This window comes from Nomascus leucogenys, chromosome 14 (genome assembly GCF_006542625.1).
Source record: "Nomascus leucogenys isolate Asia chromosome 14, Asia_NLE_v1, whole genome shotgun sequence".
Lineage (NCBI taxonomy): Eukaryota > Metazoa > Chordata > Mammalia > Primates > Hylobatidae > Nomascus > Nomascus leucogenys.
This window is the reverse complement of record NC_044394.1, coordinates 48,395,262-48,411,553: the sequence shown is the minus strand read 5'-3', so window position 1 is coordinate 48,411,553 and position 16,292 is coordinate 48,395,262. Positions and strand designations below refer to the sequence as shown.

The 16,292-nt window shown below is 49.5% G+C and overlaps 1 protein-coding gene across 3 annotated transcripts in view; it reads right to left on the bottom strand.

The window, feature by feature from the left end:
- Window positions 1-16,292, bottom strand: part of CNGA3 (cyclic nucleotide gated channel subunit alpha 3) — a 52,465-nt gene that overhangs the window by 8,414 nt on the left and 27,759 nt on the right. Inside the window, exons 1-5 of one of the 3 annotated variants that reach the window (XM_030827485.1) lie at window positions 11,909-11,997; window positions 11,485-11,598; window positions 11,062-11,227; window positions 8,933-9,112; window positions 5,848-5,901 (exon numbers count right to left, since the gene is read on the bottom strand). In XM_030827485.1, coding sequence (XP_030683345.1) covers window positions 5,848-5,901; window positions 8,933-9,112; window positions 11,062-11,138 — 311 coding nt within the window. In that variant the 5' untranslated portion in view covers window positions 11,139-11,227; window positions 11,485-11,598; window positions 11,909-11,997. Of the gene's footprint in view, window positions 1-5,847; window positions 5,902-8,932; window positions 9,113-11,061; window positions 11,228-11,484; window positions 11,599-11,908; window positions 11,998-16,292 lie in introns of those variants that run through there. The other 2 variants (XM_030827484.1, XM_003279229.4) reach the window with 2 other exon arrangements.

Sequence of the window (16,292 nt, the reverse complement as noted above, 5' to 3'; positions counted from 1 at the left end):
CTGGATAGCTCTGAGGCAGCTCCTCTCTGGACAGAGTTGGGGAGCCCCACAGTATTCCCTCGAGAACCCTCTCTACCTCCCTCACTGTGTTTGTGCAGACGTTGTAAATGCTCATTTCCAAGGGCTTGCATCACACCTCTCCATCAAAAGCCTGGGAATAACCTGTTATGTGGGCCCGCACTGAATGAAATACATAGCTTAGAGTGCTTAACTTTTATTCTTAGAATTTCCCGCAGATTCAAGTTTACAGGCTGTACTGGAGACTGCCTTTTCGTTGGGTCCATGTGTCCCCCCTGCCATCCCATGTGACCTACGCTGGCCCAGGCCTGCAGAGTGCTCCTGTGCCCCATCGGAGACCCCAGTGACTTCCTGCCTTCACCTGGATGCTGCAGTGCAAGGTCACTCACTGACGGGGCTTCGGGACATTCCCAACAGCTCTTATCACCACTAAATTTTGGTGAAAGTTTGTGAACATTGCATCTTCCAGTGCCCCAGAGAAGCCCTCAGCCTACGTGTGGCCGGCCCACTTGTGAGGGCAAACGAAATATTTCGGGTGGGGGGCACATGAGCAGGCTCACAGGCACAGGCCCCTGCTGCCCACCGGAAGCTGCAGACAAGCAACTCTCTTTACTTGTAAGCCCCCCTTGAGTTCCCAGAGCTCGAAGAGGATTCTTTCTGCAAGATGGGGGCTTCACATGGTCTCAGGAGGCATGGTCTGCAGCCTGGGATCGACTTTTCCTCAGCTCCATGCACCCTCTCCCCTCCAGGGCCGACGCTAAGGCCCCCTGATAGCGTTGCTCCAAGATACCCAGCCCTGGAGCCCTGCAGGGAGGGGTCAGGCCTGCTGGGACCATGGTACCCCGTCTTTAGAGGCAGCTTCCTTCAGTACTTCCTCCTCTTGTTTTAGGTAGTTTTTCTCTCTTCTTTTTTTCTCTTCCTTCTTTTCTGCCTTGCTGCTGGATGATGCCGGGGGACATTTAGCAGACTTCACATATCAAGGACATTACCAAGTGGAAGGGGCAAGCTGCGGCGTCCTGGAGAGACGGCGCGGCGTGCGGCGTCGTGGAGACGTCCCGGAGAGAGGGCGTGGCATGCGGCACCGTGGAGAGAGGGCGTGGCAAGTGGGTGCTTCCGGTGCATTGGGATGAAATGGGGTTATTGATTTGTTATTATTATTCCTGAAGCGTGAGGTAAACCACCCCATTGAGTATACATTGAGAAATTAATGGCTCAGTCTAATGTTCTACAATTTCTGATCTACTTTCAGGAGCTCCTGGGAAGTCACAAACAGCCAGAGACTGGAGACGTTTTGAAGTAGTAGGACATAGACCCAAATCCACACATTTAAGTTGGGAAAGTTACTCGGAGTTTTGGAAATCCCATGCCAGGCTCTGTTCTGAATGGAAGGGTGTGGCCTGTCCGTTGTTCTTGAAACCTGTCTCTGGATCAAGTGAAAACCTGGGCCTTAATTTGAAAGCCAGTGAGCAGAAGGGAACCAAAATTCGAAGAGGCGGGTCTGTGACGCATGCAGTGGCAAATACGTGTCGTCGCAGGCTCGCAAATGTGGCCGAGTTCAGAAACGCCTTCAGACTTTGCTGGGCTGCGAGGCGGTTCAGGCAGTGTCCGCAGGATGGTCCTGTGAGTGCAGGTTTTTCTTCAACATACGACTTTACACTGCTCCCTCTTCTTTACTGGGTGTCTTTTAAGAGCCAGGAACTCTTATAAAGTTATCTAATGAATATATGTAACATTTCTTCAAGGCAGGCAGTAATGCCCCATTGAATAGTTGAAGAAACAAAGGTTGCGGAAGGGACAACCCCTGAAATCCCCTTTGGGCCCCTCTGATTTCTCTCTTCCACACGCTGAAGGAAGGCATGGGTTGAGAGATAAATTCTGCTAATTAAACACTCATTGAAAAAGATCCATCCACAATTACCTAACACTTTCTATGGAAATAATCAAGGCTGTGTGCAATGCGTGTGGAAAAATAATCACCGCCATTATTCATGACAGTCAAAAAGGGACAGCTGCCGAATCACACGACCGTGCAGGCTCATCCTCAACGGTGAATTCTACATGACCACTTAAAACGCTGTTTCAGAAGAGCTAGTGACATGGGAAAACGGTTCCTAATATTTTGCTAAGTTAAGAATCAGACTACAAAAGAGTTTACCATAATAGCTGGATCAGTTTTCTATTTCTGCCGGAACAAATTACTGCAAACTTACACAACATAAATGTATTATCTTGCAGATCTGTAGGTCACAAGTCTGCTGTGGATCTCACCAGACTAAAATCAAGGTGTTGACAGGGCTGCCATCCCCCAGAGGCTCTAGCGGGGCTCTGATTCCTGCTCATCTGGATCTTGAGCAGAATCCAGCTTCTTAAGATTGTGGGGCTGAGGTCCCTATTTCCCTGCTGGCTGCACCTTTCGAGGCTGTGGCTTCCTTAGCTGGGGTCCCCTTCCTCCATCTTCAAAGCCAGCAGCGATGGGTCGAGTCTCCCTCACGCTGTGACTCTCTTCTTCTTCCATTTACTTTCTCTGACCCACTCTTCTGTTTTTAAGGACTCATGTGATTACATTGGGCCCACCCTGATAATCCAGGATAACCTACCTGTATTAGTCTGTTCTCATGCTGCTAATAAAGATGTACCCAAGAGTGGGTAATTTATAAAGGAAAGAAGTTTAATGGACTCACAGTTCCACATGGCTCGGGAGGGCTTGCAATCATGGCAGAAGGCAGATGAGGAGCAAAGTCACATCTTACATGGCAGCAGGCAAAGAGTCTGTGCAGGGGAATTCCTCTTTATAAAACCATCAGATCTCGTGAGACTTATTCACAGCATGGGAAAGACCCGCCCCCATGATTCATTTACCTCCCACCAGATCTGTCCCAACACATGGGAATTAGAGGAGCTACAATTCAAGATGAGATTTGGGTGGGGACACAGCCAAGTCAAATTACCTACCTCATTACCTATCTCAAGGACCTTGAATGTAATCACATTTACAAATTCCCCTTTGCCATATAAGGTAACCTGTTTACAGGCTCTAAGGATTAGGGTGGTAGACATCTTTTGAGGGAGATTGTTCTGCCTACCACACGAGTCAATATTTATTGAGCACTTACTATGTACCAGGCACTGTTCTGAGCACTTTACACAGAGTAACACATTTAGTCTTCACTCCCACCCTGTAATAAGACCCTATTACGATCCTTATTTTATAAGCCAGGAAACAGATACACAGAGAAGTTAGGTAACCTGCTTATATGGTTTGAATCTGTGTCCCTGTCATGGTCGTGGCTTTCTCATGGTTTAGCACCAACTCCTTGGTGCTTGCTTGAGAGAGTGAGTGAGTTTTCTTGAGATCTGGTTGTTTACAGCACCTACCTCACCTTCCTCCTGCTCCTGCCGTGTGAGACTCCTTGCTCCCGCTTTGCCTTCCGTCATGATTGAAAGCTTCCTGAGGCCTCCCCAGAAGCAGAAGCTGCTATGCTTCCTGTATAGCTTGCAGTATCTCAAGCCACTTAAACCACTTTTCTGATAAATTACCAAGTCTCAGGCATTTTTTTCTAACAATGTGAGAATGGACTAATACACTTGTCCAAGGTCACAAAGCTCTGAGGCAACTGAGTTGGGAAACAGATGCTCTTAACAAGTATATGTATATATAAAATATATTGTATCAATCTATGTATTCAATATATAAGCCTAGGAAGAAGTTGGAAGTATATTTGTCAACATGTTAAGTGGGGCTATCTCTGATAGTGGAATTCCATGGTTAGCATGAAGTGCAATTTTTGTGTGTGTATGCCCCTGTGTGCTCTTCTTGCTTTCCAAGTTTTCAGCAAGAGTATTTCAATAAAGTGAATTAGAATAAAAGGTTATTAAAATCATTAAGTGAAAAGAGCAAGGAAAGTTACCCCTCCTCTGTCCTCCAGGGTGATGTTCTGAACCCTGGTCTCTTTTCAGCCACTGGAGTCTTAACGTCAAGCCACCAGCAGACGGCGCTGCCCTCAAGCTTTTTGGGTGAGCTTTGCCCTGCAGTTTACGCCGGACTCGGCTTGTCTTGTGCAAGATTTGTGGCCCTGAATTATGGGCCTTGGCCTGTCCTCTGGGTACCAAACTGCTGAGAGCCTAGGAAAGACCCAGCACCATCGGCTGCATCCCCAAATCCACCCAGCACTGCCCCAAAAGAACTCTACACAGAGCTGCAAAATGCTGCTGGTTTTGGCTGGGAACAGTTTGATGGGGGAGGGAAAAATTATTCAGGACAAATGAGACCATATGAAAATGACAGAAATGGAGTGAAGAGTCGGGGAAGGTGTTCATAAATAATTTTTTTGTGTGTGTCCTCATTTTGGGACAGTTCCCAGTTTTGTCCGTTGGTCCTTGGCTTCAAAGTGGACCCGTGAAGTGAGCCCATTTATTGAAAGATTGAAGAGCCGGGTGCAGCCCACGCTATCCACCCACATCCTTGCCCACACCCCAGCCCCAGGACAAAGATGCCTAGAAACCCCCAGGACCTCTGTCCATGGTTTCAGTATCTGGAGCCTTTCCCTGCCTGAAAGACTTGATACTGAGGCTGCAAGGGTGTTTAGTGCCAGGTTTGGCTTTAAGTCAAACACATATCACTATAGCTATTGCTTTGTAGATAAAATCATCTCATTTTTCTTTATGGCTGGCATTTGGGTCTCTGGATTTGATGTCCAAATTTATGCAAACAAAAGACATGCTTCCTTCATGGAGAAAATAGAAAAAAGTTCTATCTGAGGAACAAAGAGAGAAATAACAAGAAAGACCCTTGGCACATTTCTCTGTCTGTTGGAAGTCAAGAAATCGGCATTTCTCACTGATATTGGTATTTTTTCCCTAATCTCCAACTAAGACTTCCCCTCCCCAATAGTGCCACGCTGTCCCTAATCTGCCACCTTAGTATCTGGTGACGGAAAAAAGAATTATAGCAGGTCACCCTTTCAAGAGGCTATTCTCTGGACATATTTAAATTGCCTTTTTCCACTGCTCTGATTACACCCCCAAAATTGGCCCAAATTGGCCTTAAAACAAGGGCATTTCAGGCCAGGCCTGGTGGCTCACGCCTGTAATCCCAGCACTTCGGGAGGCTGAGGCGGACAGATCACGAGGTCAGGAGATCGAGACCATCCTGGCTAACACGGTGAAACCCCCTCTCTATTAAAAATACAAAAAAACTAGCCGGGTGTGGTGGCGGCGGGCGCCTGTAGTCCCAGCTACTCAGGAGGCTGAGGCAGGAGAATGGCGTGAACCCGGGAGGCAAAGCTTGCAGTGAGCCAAGATCGCGCCACTGCACTCCAACCTGGGCGACAGAGTGACACTCCAGCCTGGGCGACAGAGCGAGACTCCGTCTCAAAAACAAACAAACAACAACCACCACAACAAAAACAAGGGCATTTCACTGGCACTCAAGAGCCTGAGGTTGTAGAATAAGAAAACGCCTTTTCATCATTAAGGAGAATCTCCACTGCTCTGTCAAGGAGCTCCGGTTCTGCACCCTCAGATATATCGTGGTATAGACTGCTAAAGCTTAAAGCATTTATCTGATCCAATTCCTTTGCTTTATGGTTGAGAAAAATGAGAGCCGAAGATATCAGACGACTTCCCCAAGGAGTCACACAGATCTCATCCCTCCCCCACTTCTGTCCACAGGGATGGATTTCCAACGAAGGGAACAGGATTGTAAAATATTTCTACTGGTGTTCTGGGAGTGGGGAGCAGGAGCACTAAGGAGAGAGACCAAGCTGGGGCTTCTATGGGGTGGAGGGCACCGGGCTTGGGGAGGGCTCTGCTGGGTGTGTGGGTACTTACTCCTCCTCCGTGTTGTTGCTGGTGTTAGTGTTGCATTTGGCCAGGGGCCAGCCGCTGCGGGGAGGTAGAGAGAACATCAAGGGTCTGAACTCTGTTTCCATTCCTTGGGGCCATTTCCCCAGGGGATTACCATGCCCCACCCCCCCATCCCTATCCCACTGCTTCCAGCCTTTGCACTCACAGGTTGAAGAATATGGGGTGGTATTGTCGAGGCCAAAATGCTTTGTGATTAGTTACCTCGGATAAAAGCCTTGGGGGAAGAGAGAGTGAACATGGCTAAACTGAGGCTTCTGAAGAAATGAAGATTCAGCCGTTTGACTCCTTCCAGCTTCCCTGCCTCAAATTCCACTCAATTTCCTTCCATTCCACCCTGGGTGGGGCCACGTGCCAGGCACTAAGAGGGGCACAGAAATGGACCCCCCGTGGCCTCTGCCCTCAGTGCTTCCATGCCTCTCTGGTGGAGGAGGTCTTGCACCTTCTGCCCCAGGATGGATGCAGCCTGCAGCAGCAACAGCGACTTGCTCCCTCAGCTGCAAAGGCCTCTTCCAATTAGCAGGGCAAGTAATTGAGCATAGGCAGGATTGTCGCTGTTTTCAGTTTATCCTCCTCTTGTCCTCTCCTACCTCCCCAAATTTTACACCTCCAGGGCCTGACACCCCTGATTTATGTGAGAATCTGGTTGAAGGTAAGGGCTGGTTTTGCACAAACTGGATATTTATTTAGAGTTGAATTTTGCAGTACTTCATGATGTTCTATAGGAAAAGGTATTATCTCTGACCGCCAGAACACATTTTCAACATGGCTGGGTTAAAAAAGCCAGGTGGCCTCGCAGGGCACTGCAGACCCCTCATAGGAGACCACGGGAACTGGAGCCTGAGGCAGGTGACACCCTCACCTGATTCCCGGGGCACCTCTTCCACGATGCTTGATGTCCAGCCAAATAAATGCCATTATGATGACCTCAGCTCATCCTGCCCAAATCTCCCTCTCCCCATCTAAGATACGGCCATAACCGCTTATTTCTAGATTGGTTCTGCTCATCTGAAAATCTCCCAGGAACTGGAACTGCCGTGGGATTGTGAAGGAGGGAAGGTTCAGCTCCGTGGGTGCAGCGGCTGTGTTCACCACGCCACTGTGCCCGTAACCCCACAAAGCCAAGCCCACACAGGAGAACTAGGACCTGTCTCTGTATATACTTGGCTTTGCAGTGGAGTCTTTGCCTCCAGAAAAATTCAAAATCCTCACCCCCAGGAAGCCTTGCTGATTGACCGACACTATCTGCACCATCGCATCCATCTGCCCGTGCTGACCCTGCCCGCGAGTGATCCATCAGGTGTCTGTGAGGTGGCCGGGGCCTGCCCTGGATGTGGTCCTAGCTCAACCCTCCATTCGTCTGGTCCCATCAGGAAATGGACAAAGAGTCTAACATTCATCTCTAGGATGTAAGAAGGTAATTTGGTCAATTTAAATAAGGAAGTCTTTGCTTGCCCAAAAGGAATTAGACCAGTCTGGCTGGCTTGCTGAGAAACTTCTTTTTCCCCCTCCCTCTTCCTCTTTCTCCACTTTGTCCTCTTTCTTATCTGCCTGCCTCCTTATCTTTCTGTCTCATGGTGTCCCTCGAGGATACTGGATGCCCAGTCCTGGGAACCTGGGACCTCCCTGTACTTGTCTGGACCAGTGCCCAGGCCGTCCCCAGCCTCCTTCCCCCAGCCCAGGAAACCCAAGCGTTTGCAGTCCAAGCTCGTGTGAAAACTCTGGCCTTCCCATCTCAGCCAGGGATTCTCACACCTTTCCCTGGGTCTCCTAAAGCAGTCACTGGCAAGACATGGCCTTGAACTCTCATATTCCATCTTAAAATGCCCGTGCCGTTCGCCATCCCCTGCAACATCTATGACCTACAAATACCCACTGCCACTCCCTATACAAATATGGAATGAAAATGGATGTTCCTGAAAGATCCATTGGGTTTCCCTGAGACTTCCTCACCTTCACACCCCAGAGACCCTCATATGCCCATTTGAGAAGCTCCAAACCTGAACCCATCTTCTCCTCATTGACATAGAGATAGCTTTTTCTCTAGCAAATTATATAGGGACTGTCTGTTCTGCAATCATCATGCTTATTTGATCCCCTTTTCCCAACCCCCAGAAAATAGGTTCTGGGTGAGAATCCACCTGTTTGGGAAGCTGAGGGGAGGTCAGCTTCCCCTCCACGTCTTACCTCTCCTCCCTTCCAGACAGACCTGAGTGTCCTAAAGAGATCTTCTACTGCTCAGTGACAATTGATTCAACCTGTGCTGGCCCAGGGGTCTCTCTGCAGACCACCTGCTAGGGAGACTTCTCACGGACAAGTCAGGAGGGGAGGCAGCAGCCCGGTGTCTGTGTGTAAGGGGGTGCCAGTCTGATTGCAGGTTTATCTCCCAGTTAGGGTGGGGGCGATGCAAGAAGATGCACAGAGGCCCTAGTTCTGCAGATTTTCCCTCCAGAAAGCAAGCACTCTCCCCACCTCGCTCTACTCTCACCATTGCCCCTTCTCCACCTGGTATTTCTCAACCTGATCTGGGACACGGATGGCTCTCCTTGAAAATTCTGACCAACCTGTAGACTCTCTTCCCAGAAAAATGCATGTGTGCCTACACATAAAATTGTGGATACCATTTAGACACCCCCCAAGGCTCCTGCTATAAAAGACCCTGCTTTTGAGCAAGATGGGTCATAGTGGAGTCTAGGATGGGGGTCCTTTGGTGAAGAGAGATAGGTAAGGCCGGCATCCCCTGATGAGTTTCTGAGAACATGACTTCCAGGGGACCCTAACAGGACCTCTGTGTAGGATAAGGTGAGTGGTCAAATGAGGCTGGGGGCTCTGGTTCAAGGGTTTTCTCCCTCCTGCAAGGCCTCCTGGACTCCGCAGAGGCTGTTAGAGCATGTAGTGCTCCCCCAAGGGCGAACACTTTCTTCAAGGAGCAGCTCATGGGGATGACGTTCCAGGCCACCTATGCTGCGTCCAAACAGGATGGAGCAAAGCACAGGCTTCCTGCCTGGCCCCAGGAGGCACAGGAGGCCCCTTCTTCTTTTCCGTTCCTTACCTTCTCCCTCTGTCTGCTGGCTCCTGGCTGCCCACATTTGCCTGAGCATTGCTTTCTTGGCTGGACACCTCCTTAAGCTCAGCTCCATGGAAACAATCAGGAAAAGAGTCCGGTCCCTGGTCCTGGTAGTGCACATCCCTGGCAGCCCACCTGCGCAGCAAGAAGGTGAGGCGCGACAGCCTGGAAGGCGACACAGGCACTGAGCCAGAGGGAGAGGGAAAGCCCTATGCACCCCCAACCCCCAGTCTTTCCCTCTCTCTCTTTCTCCCTCCCTCTCTGTCTGTCTCAAGGGATGGGGCAGAAGCAGTGATGACCAGCAGGGCGTGGGTGCTGGGGGCCCTGTGGTCTGAGTTTGCATCTCCACCCCATGGGGACCATTTATCCCCTTCTCCCTCCACCCTGCAGTTAGGGGCAGGCTTCCCCGGAAAGGGACACTCTCTTTATTACCATTTGTCCTTGTAGCACTTGGACTCTGCTTAAGGCATGATCCTTCAAACAGGGGATTAGCTCACTCCTTTTGCCCAATGGAGAGCTCTTTGTTATGACTGCCAAGTGCAGGAAGAGTAAAGCAATGCGGGTTTCAAACGATGACAACATTGAGAGCAAGGTTATTTATTTATTTATTTAGAAGTTCTTGAGATCTGATAGAGCAAGGCTTAAAGGAACAGGCGTCCAGGCACAACCTGGAGTCTTTTCCCAGCTTTTATCTTGTTGGTGTGTTCTTGTACAAACTAGAGTTTTCTCCCCAGGCCTGGGAGGTTCCTTTGCAACTTGCCCTGGGCCCTCTCCCGGAGCCCTGGGCCTGCCTGGAGCTTGCCGTGAGCTCCAACATCTGTGACCATAGTGCCAGTGCCTAGAGCTCATCTGAGACACACGGGCCTGAGAGGGGCCTTCCCTCCACCCTGCCTGCTGTTGCTGGTGTCTCTGCCAGAGGGGAACAGTGGGGAACAGGCCCAGAGACTCCATTCTGTTTCTCGGCTTCTGGTTTCCCTGATTTGGCATCTACAGTGCCCTCCCCTGGACGGGGTGTCCCGAGCCAGAGTCAGTACTGAACAACCTGGAACTAAGCTATGAATTGTCACATACCTTGACCCTAATCACACACTTATGACCTTAGCCTAAGGGAATACATTGACTAAGAAAATATCCCTGTAGGCAGATGCTTACAACTGCTGCTGCAGACATATTTGGAGGTATCTGCCAAGCCCAGTCTCTCTGCTGCAGACAATTCCTGTACCCACACCCTTCCTCTGCCAAGAGAGTGGAACCAAGGTCATACTCCCTCCTCCAGCCTCAGACAATGGGACTAGGACAGACAACTGACGCACAGAGAGCCACTCAGGCCTCTGAACTGAGAGCCACTCAAAGACAGAGTTGGGTGTTTCAACTCATGGTTACATGGCAAAGGCTGTTTTCAGCCTTGTGCCAGCTGATATCAGAACAGAGAGAGCCAGAATGGAGGGGACATGCAGAAAGAAGCACAAAGACCACGAAACTCCATGAGAAAATGGGAGGGGGAAGGTGGCTACCTCCCCAGGTCCCCTCCTGCGAGCCCTACTGGCTCTGTTTCCCTGAGATAGCTTGTGTTGCAAGCTTACAACACACCCTGTATCAGCCCTACAGAGCTGATTTAAAGGTGTTCTCTTTCTTCCTTTATCATCAAAGAACCTTAAGACAGCTCTTTATTAGTAAAATGCAAACACTGAACATCACTTACATGCCCAGCTACAATGGACTAGTTAAATAAACAATGGTGGAGTAGCATCCTTCATAATGAAAAGCATGAAGAATAAATAGATATGTGAATTTCTTTTGCGACAATCTTAAGTAAAAAGTATAGAACATATGACTATGTAAGACTCTGGTGTTGGAAAAAACCACGTGGTGGAAGGAAATAATGAGCCTGGTGTTTGTTGAGCACCTGCCGTGAGTCGGTGCTTGGCTCTGAAGCAGCTTTCAAGCCGCCTGTTGGGTAGGCACTGTTAGATGCATTTCTAGATGAGATTTGAAAAGGTGAAATGACTTCCTCAGCATGGGGCAGCTGTTGAAGCTGGAGTACGGATGTCATCAGGGGGAGGCAGAGCTTGGAGTCTCACTAATCTTGCAAACAAATGCTTTTGCAAGGACACCTGCCCTGGGGTCCAGACGAGCACCTGGGAGACCCTGCCAGAGCTATTTCAGACCTCATCACCACCATCCGCAGCATACCACTGTGCCCACGCAATCAAAGGTCTCCCACGGTTGGTTGCTCTTACCACCTTCTCCGGTTGGCTTTTTTTCTGAATTCTTCCAAACCTGAGCAACTACCCCAATGTCAGCTTTTATTAAGCAATTTCAGATAAAGGCAGTTTTTCTTAGACTTTTCTGAGCTCAGAACATCTGACCCAAGAGGAAATTACTCACTGATAGTTTTCAGGCTGCTCTGCTCCTGACCCTTTCTTTTCCCAATCTTCAGCTCCACCCCCATCTAGCACTTCTTCCTGAGAGGTCACTACCTTCTTTCTGCCATAGTGTTCCCCAGGCCAAGGTAGGGACTGAGGCTGGTCAGTTACCTGGCAAGCCCCTGGCCGGTTAAGGAGCCCTGCCCGGAGTCAGCCAGTCCTCTGGTCTCCATGGCGATCCCCGGCTGCAGCGCTGACGATGTCTCCTCGCTTGGCGAGTGGGTTCTAGGAAATCAGATATGCAGCAAGCAGAATTAATTTCAAGCCCATCCACCTCCTGGACACAGCCAGGAGTGAGACGGTCAGATGTTCTGCTTAACAGAGAAAGCCACCTTCACAGATCCTCATCCCAGGGGCTGCCCACTTTCCTTTGCCTCCTGCAGATAGATTCTGGCTTTTGGTATAAACGTGGCCTTTCCTTTACAGCAAGGAAGGTAGCTACTGTCCAGGGCTTGGTGAAGGGATGGGAAGGGGGCAGTACATGCTGGCCTGGCCCTCATCAAAGCACTGGGTAGGGAGAGGTCCCAGGGCTTGCCATTGCAAGCCAAAGCAGCTGCTTCCATAAAATGACTCCAGAACGAGGATTTTGGTTCCAACACTTCTCGCCTACTGAATTTCATCTTCTGAGGCCAGATTGAACACCTGCTCCTTAGGGGTCTTCCTCAGCCTCCCACTGCGTGTGCTGCAGCCACACTGCCCGGGCAGCTGTTCGTGGGCTTGTCTGGCAGCCCTTCCTGGGAACCCACTGGTTAACACGAAGGCCCTGGAATATTGCACAGAACTGACCTAGCCCTCCACATGCAGTTCAAATAATTTGTACAGTGCTTTCAAATGAGACTCCACTTCCCCTCGTACCTTTTGCCAAACTCTAGGCTCTCTCTCCTGCAAGGCAGAGGTAAGGTGTGGTGACCCCCCCCTTGTGTAACCCATTGCGGAAAGTGTGACCCCAGAAAGGACAGATGCCCGTAACTCCACACGACCACCAGTCACACCAGCAGAATCTGGTTGAATTGCCTAGAATAAGACTAGGAATGTGTCTGGGAATATTTTCCTTTCTTTTAAACCTCCTGGGGCTGAAGTTTGATCAGCCTGATTAAAAGCCAGCCAGGCATTAGCCTCTAGGGATTTGCACTTCAGTCTATGAGTCTTGAGGAGCCCAGGCAAGACAAATTAGTTCTATCACGTGATCTGTTCCAACCTAATTAGCCTTCTTAACAAGGAGGCAAGAATTAACACCAGGAAAAAGCTTCAGTCTCTCCCTGGTGATTGATTAGAAGTCAGAGGCCTTGCATCACGGTGGCCAGGCTGCTGCTTCTCCTCTTCTACAGATTCCTCCCTGCCTTTTCCAGCAGCAGGGAGCTCACTCCCATGCCCCGGTCTGTCTGGGCCATCTCTTGACTGCGCCACCTGCCCACAGATTCTTCCCTCCCTCAGCCTCCCCACATTGAGGCTGTTTTCTGCTGGAACCACAGGGAGTCAGGTAGCTTTGTCTTCTACCTTCACTGACCAGGACCTGTGTGACTTCTGGGTTTCCAGGCCAGAACCCCCAGCTCACCCAGCCATTCCTCCTTGGGGTCAAGTCTCTTCCTTGTCATGGTCCTTCTCCCGTGAGCAAGTTCCTGGGGTCTTGCTTGACTGGGCAGACTCTGGGAAGACTTTATTGCTTTGTGTGTTTTTGGTGGTTTTTGATGGTCACCAGCTACCATCAGCAAAAACCCAAAGCAGTCCTGTAAACAGGCTGCTGCCAGCCAGAGGACCCCGGCTTGTGTATGCGCAATTGATTTTTTTTTGGAATTAAGTATTGGACCTTCCCATTGATCTGAGTCACTCGATGTTTTGGAAGCGTTGGTATGCAGAGAACACACTCACCTTTCCTCCCAACACCATCCTACTCACAAACAAAATAAACAAACCACATGCCATTTAGTGGCTCTTTACTGTATGCCAGCAACATACATTTATCATTTCATCCACACAACAACCCTGTAAGAGTGGAAATGGGAGTTCAGAAAGGTTAAGCAACTTCACCGAGGTCCCACAGCCAGGTGGTACAGCCGAGATTCCAATGTTATTCCATCCCGTTTCAAAACTTGCTGTCATCCACTCCATGAAGCTGCCCTGTATTTTCATATATGGCACAGATGAAAACGAAATTAATAGGATGGCTGAGGACTGAGCCCTGTGGCATGCCACTAGAGACATTGCTCTAATCCATACGGCTGTACCATTGGCATGGCTCTTTATTTTCAAAGGATCTGATTGAATTCTCCCCTTATACTCATAAGAAACCCACTCTCATCTCATTTGTGTACACGTAAAAGACCCCGTCAGAGACCCTGCTGCAGTCCAGAAGCTACAATTCCCTTGCCCACTTCATATTCTGTATACTACAAAGGCGGGCTGCATGTTCCAGTGCACCTAGGTTGGTTGCAGAAGGAGGTGGCAGAGGTCCTTGGATTGGAGCAGCTGGCAGGGAGGTGGTGGTGATGGCAGCTGACAGCTGGGCGGGGGCCCTGTCACAGCCTGTGTGCCTGGAAGATCTGGAGGCAATCCCAAGGATGGAGGTGTTCTGCCGCCACCAGCAGCTCCTCAGGGAGCTCTAGGCACCAAGCAGTCGGCCCAGCGTTTTAGCGTAGTCTGGTTCCTGCTAATTGCATGAGGGCACATCCTGAGACCAGATTTATTTGCATTCGCGGCAAATGAATTAGATAACATCAGAGCTGGCGGGTGGGTGAGGAGGGCAAAACCCACCCAGGATTGCAAAGCAGGCCTGCAACCAGCAGCAGCGAGAGCTGTTGCATGTGGACGGGATCTTTGACACCCACTCAGGAGGAGGAGGCAGAGTGGAAAGGTGGCAGGTCCTGGTTTGAGTCCCTGCTCCAGCACCTGCAGGCTGAGTATTCTGTGGGCTGGTCACTTACACTCTCTGGGCTTAAGTTTCCTGATCTTCACAAAGCAAATAAAGCAAAAGTTGGCAATTTCATGTGGATTTCAGTTACCAGAAAGGCACAACTGGCCATGAAGAACAGGGAGAGCCTTACATGATGCAAGTTCCAGGGGTCTGATTGGGGGGGGGCCCATTTTTTCCCTATGCGTTGCCCCACTTCCTTCTCAATGCCTGAAATTCTGTTAGATCAATGTCTTTCTTTTAGCCTGGGTGTGTTTACATAGTAAACCTCATTAATTACTTCTCCCAGAAACTGATTTTACCAGGCAGATGGAGGAGAGGTGGGAAGAGAGGAGAGGAACTGATGTCTGAGGTGACATTTGGAGTCCCCAAGGACACACAGGTACCGAAAAAAAGGAGATACTTTTGGCAACTAATGCACGAATGGGAACTAGAGTCTCCCTGGGAAATGAGAGTCGTGGGGCCAGGCTCTGTCCTGCCTGTGGCTGATGGAAGGGCCTGGGGCAATGACTTGACAGGACCTCAGTCTCTGTAAAATGAACAGACCAGGCCAGGACAACCCTGGAGCTTCCCTCCCACGTGTGGGCTGCTATTCTAAGATCCCATGTGGAGACGATGCCTTCCAAGGAAGAGGCCCCCCGATGCTGGTAGTTGGCAAGAACAAGAACAACTAGTAGAATGGAGAGACTGCTTTGAAAGACAACATAATTTTCACCTTGTAATGCTCAAGTTCTACGTTTATTTGCACAGAGGAATTAATGTTGGTAAGGTGAAGATTTCTTGTCACTGGGCGAGGACAGGGGCTCCCATGAGAACTGGAACTGGAAATTAACTTTGCACTTGGTGAAGCATCTGATGTTTTCCAGCAAGATAGGTTTGGGGACATGAGAGCAAACAGAGGTGACCTTTCAGCATAAGGCTGGGGAATATGACACTTTAGTTTCCCCCTTCTCAAGCCCTGAGGAACTTGAATGATTGGAACCCACTGCTGTTGGTCACATGTGGTGCGGGACTGAAGCCAATGCATTTTTAAGCCTTTGGTCCTGGAGAAGCTGGATGAAAATGGTTTTCTTTGGTGGTAATTGCTTTGGGCTCTGCTCAGGGAGTAACACAAGAAGACCACTCTTCTGTCAGACACAAACCCCTGTGCCCCAAAACTCATTCAAGATAGCTACTCCAGGAGATGGATCTGGGATTTAAGGTGCCCTCAGTCCTAGCTGCAATTATCTGCAGCAGAGAATAGCCTGTTTCTATTGCCTTATCCTCACAGATATGCCAGACAGCTCTTAAATAATTGAGCCAACTAAAAAGATCTAAGTCGAAATGAAAAACTCACACTTATTTTTGGTATTTTCAGGGTGTAAAGTGTTTTCATTCAAATGAAGTGTTTCATTCTTCCCTATGATTTTCCACTATAAAAATAATTCCAATAAATTAAAAACTGGGCCTCCAATTTGGTGAAAAGACCTTGGGGCAGGGAAGTCTCAGGGGACAGAGACTTGGCTGTGCCTTCCTCTTGGGGGCACTCAGCAAGGGGCCACACCCACACACAGGTTTCCAGTGCAGGCTTCTTGATATCACTGAAGATAAAGAGTGATTAATGTTCGTCTACCCCAGTTCTCAATCATTTATCTCAAAAAGCTTTCTAAAAGGACTGCAATTTCAAGACAAAGAGGTGTGGCTTGTCCAAACACTGCTTCTCCTGGCTCCAAAATAGTGATTTGAAACTTAAAAATTTTTATGTGGTATGTGCCGGAGTCCTTTGCTCAAATCAGTCTCACGTAGAGACCTCATCGGTGGATAGACAGATGCAGGGCTGGGCTGGGAAGCAGGGGGAGGGGCTGGGCCCAGCCTCCATCCCTGAGGTCACTGTACCCCTTCCTGAGCACACACTGTCATTCCTTGGTGACTCCGAGGAACAGTCGGAGAATTTCTGGCTGTTAAAGCCACTCTTGCCTCTGTAAGATAAAGCATAGCTCTCTCATAAAGGAAGCACACTTTCTGTCTCTCA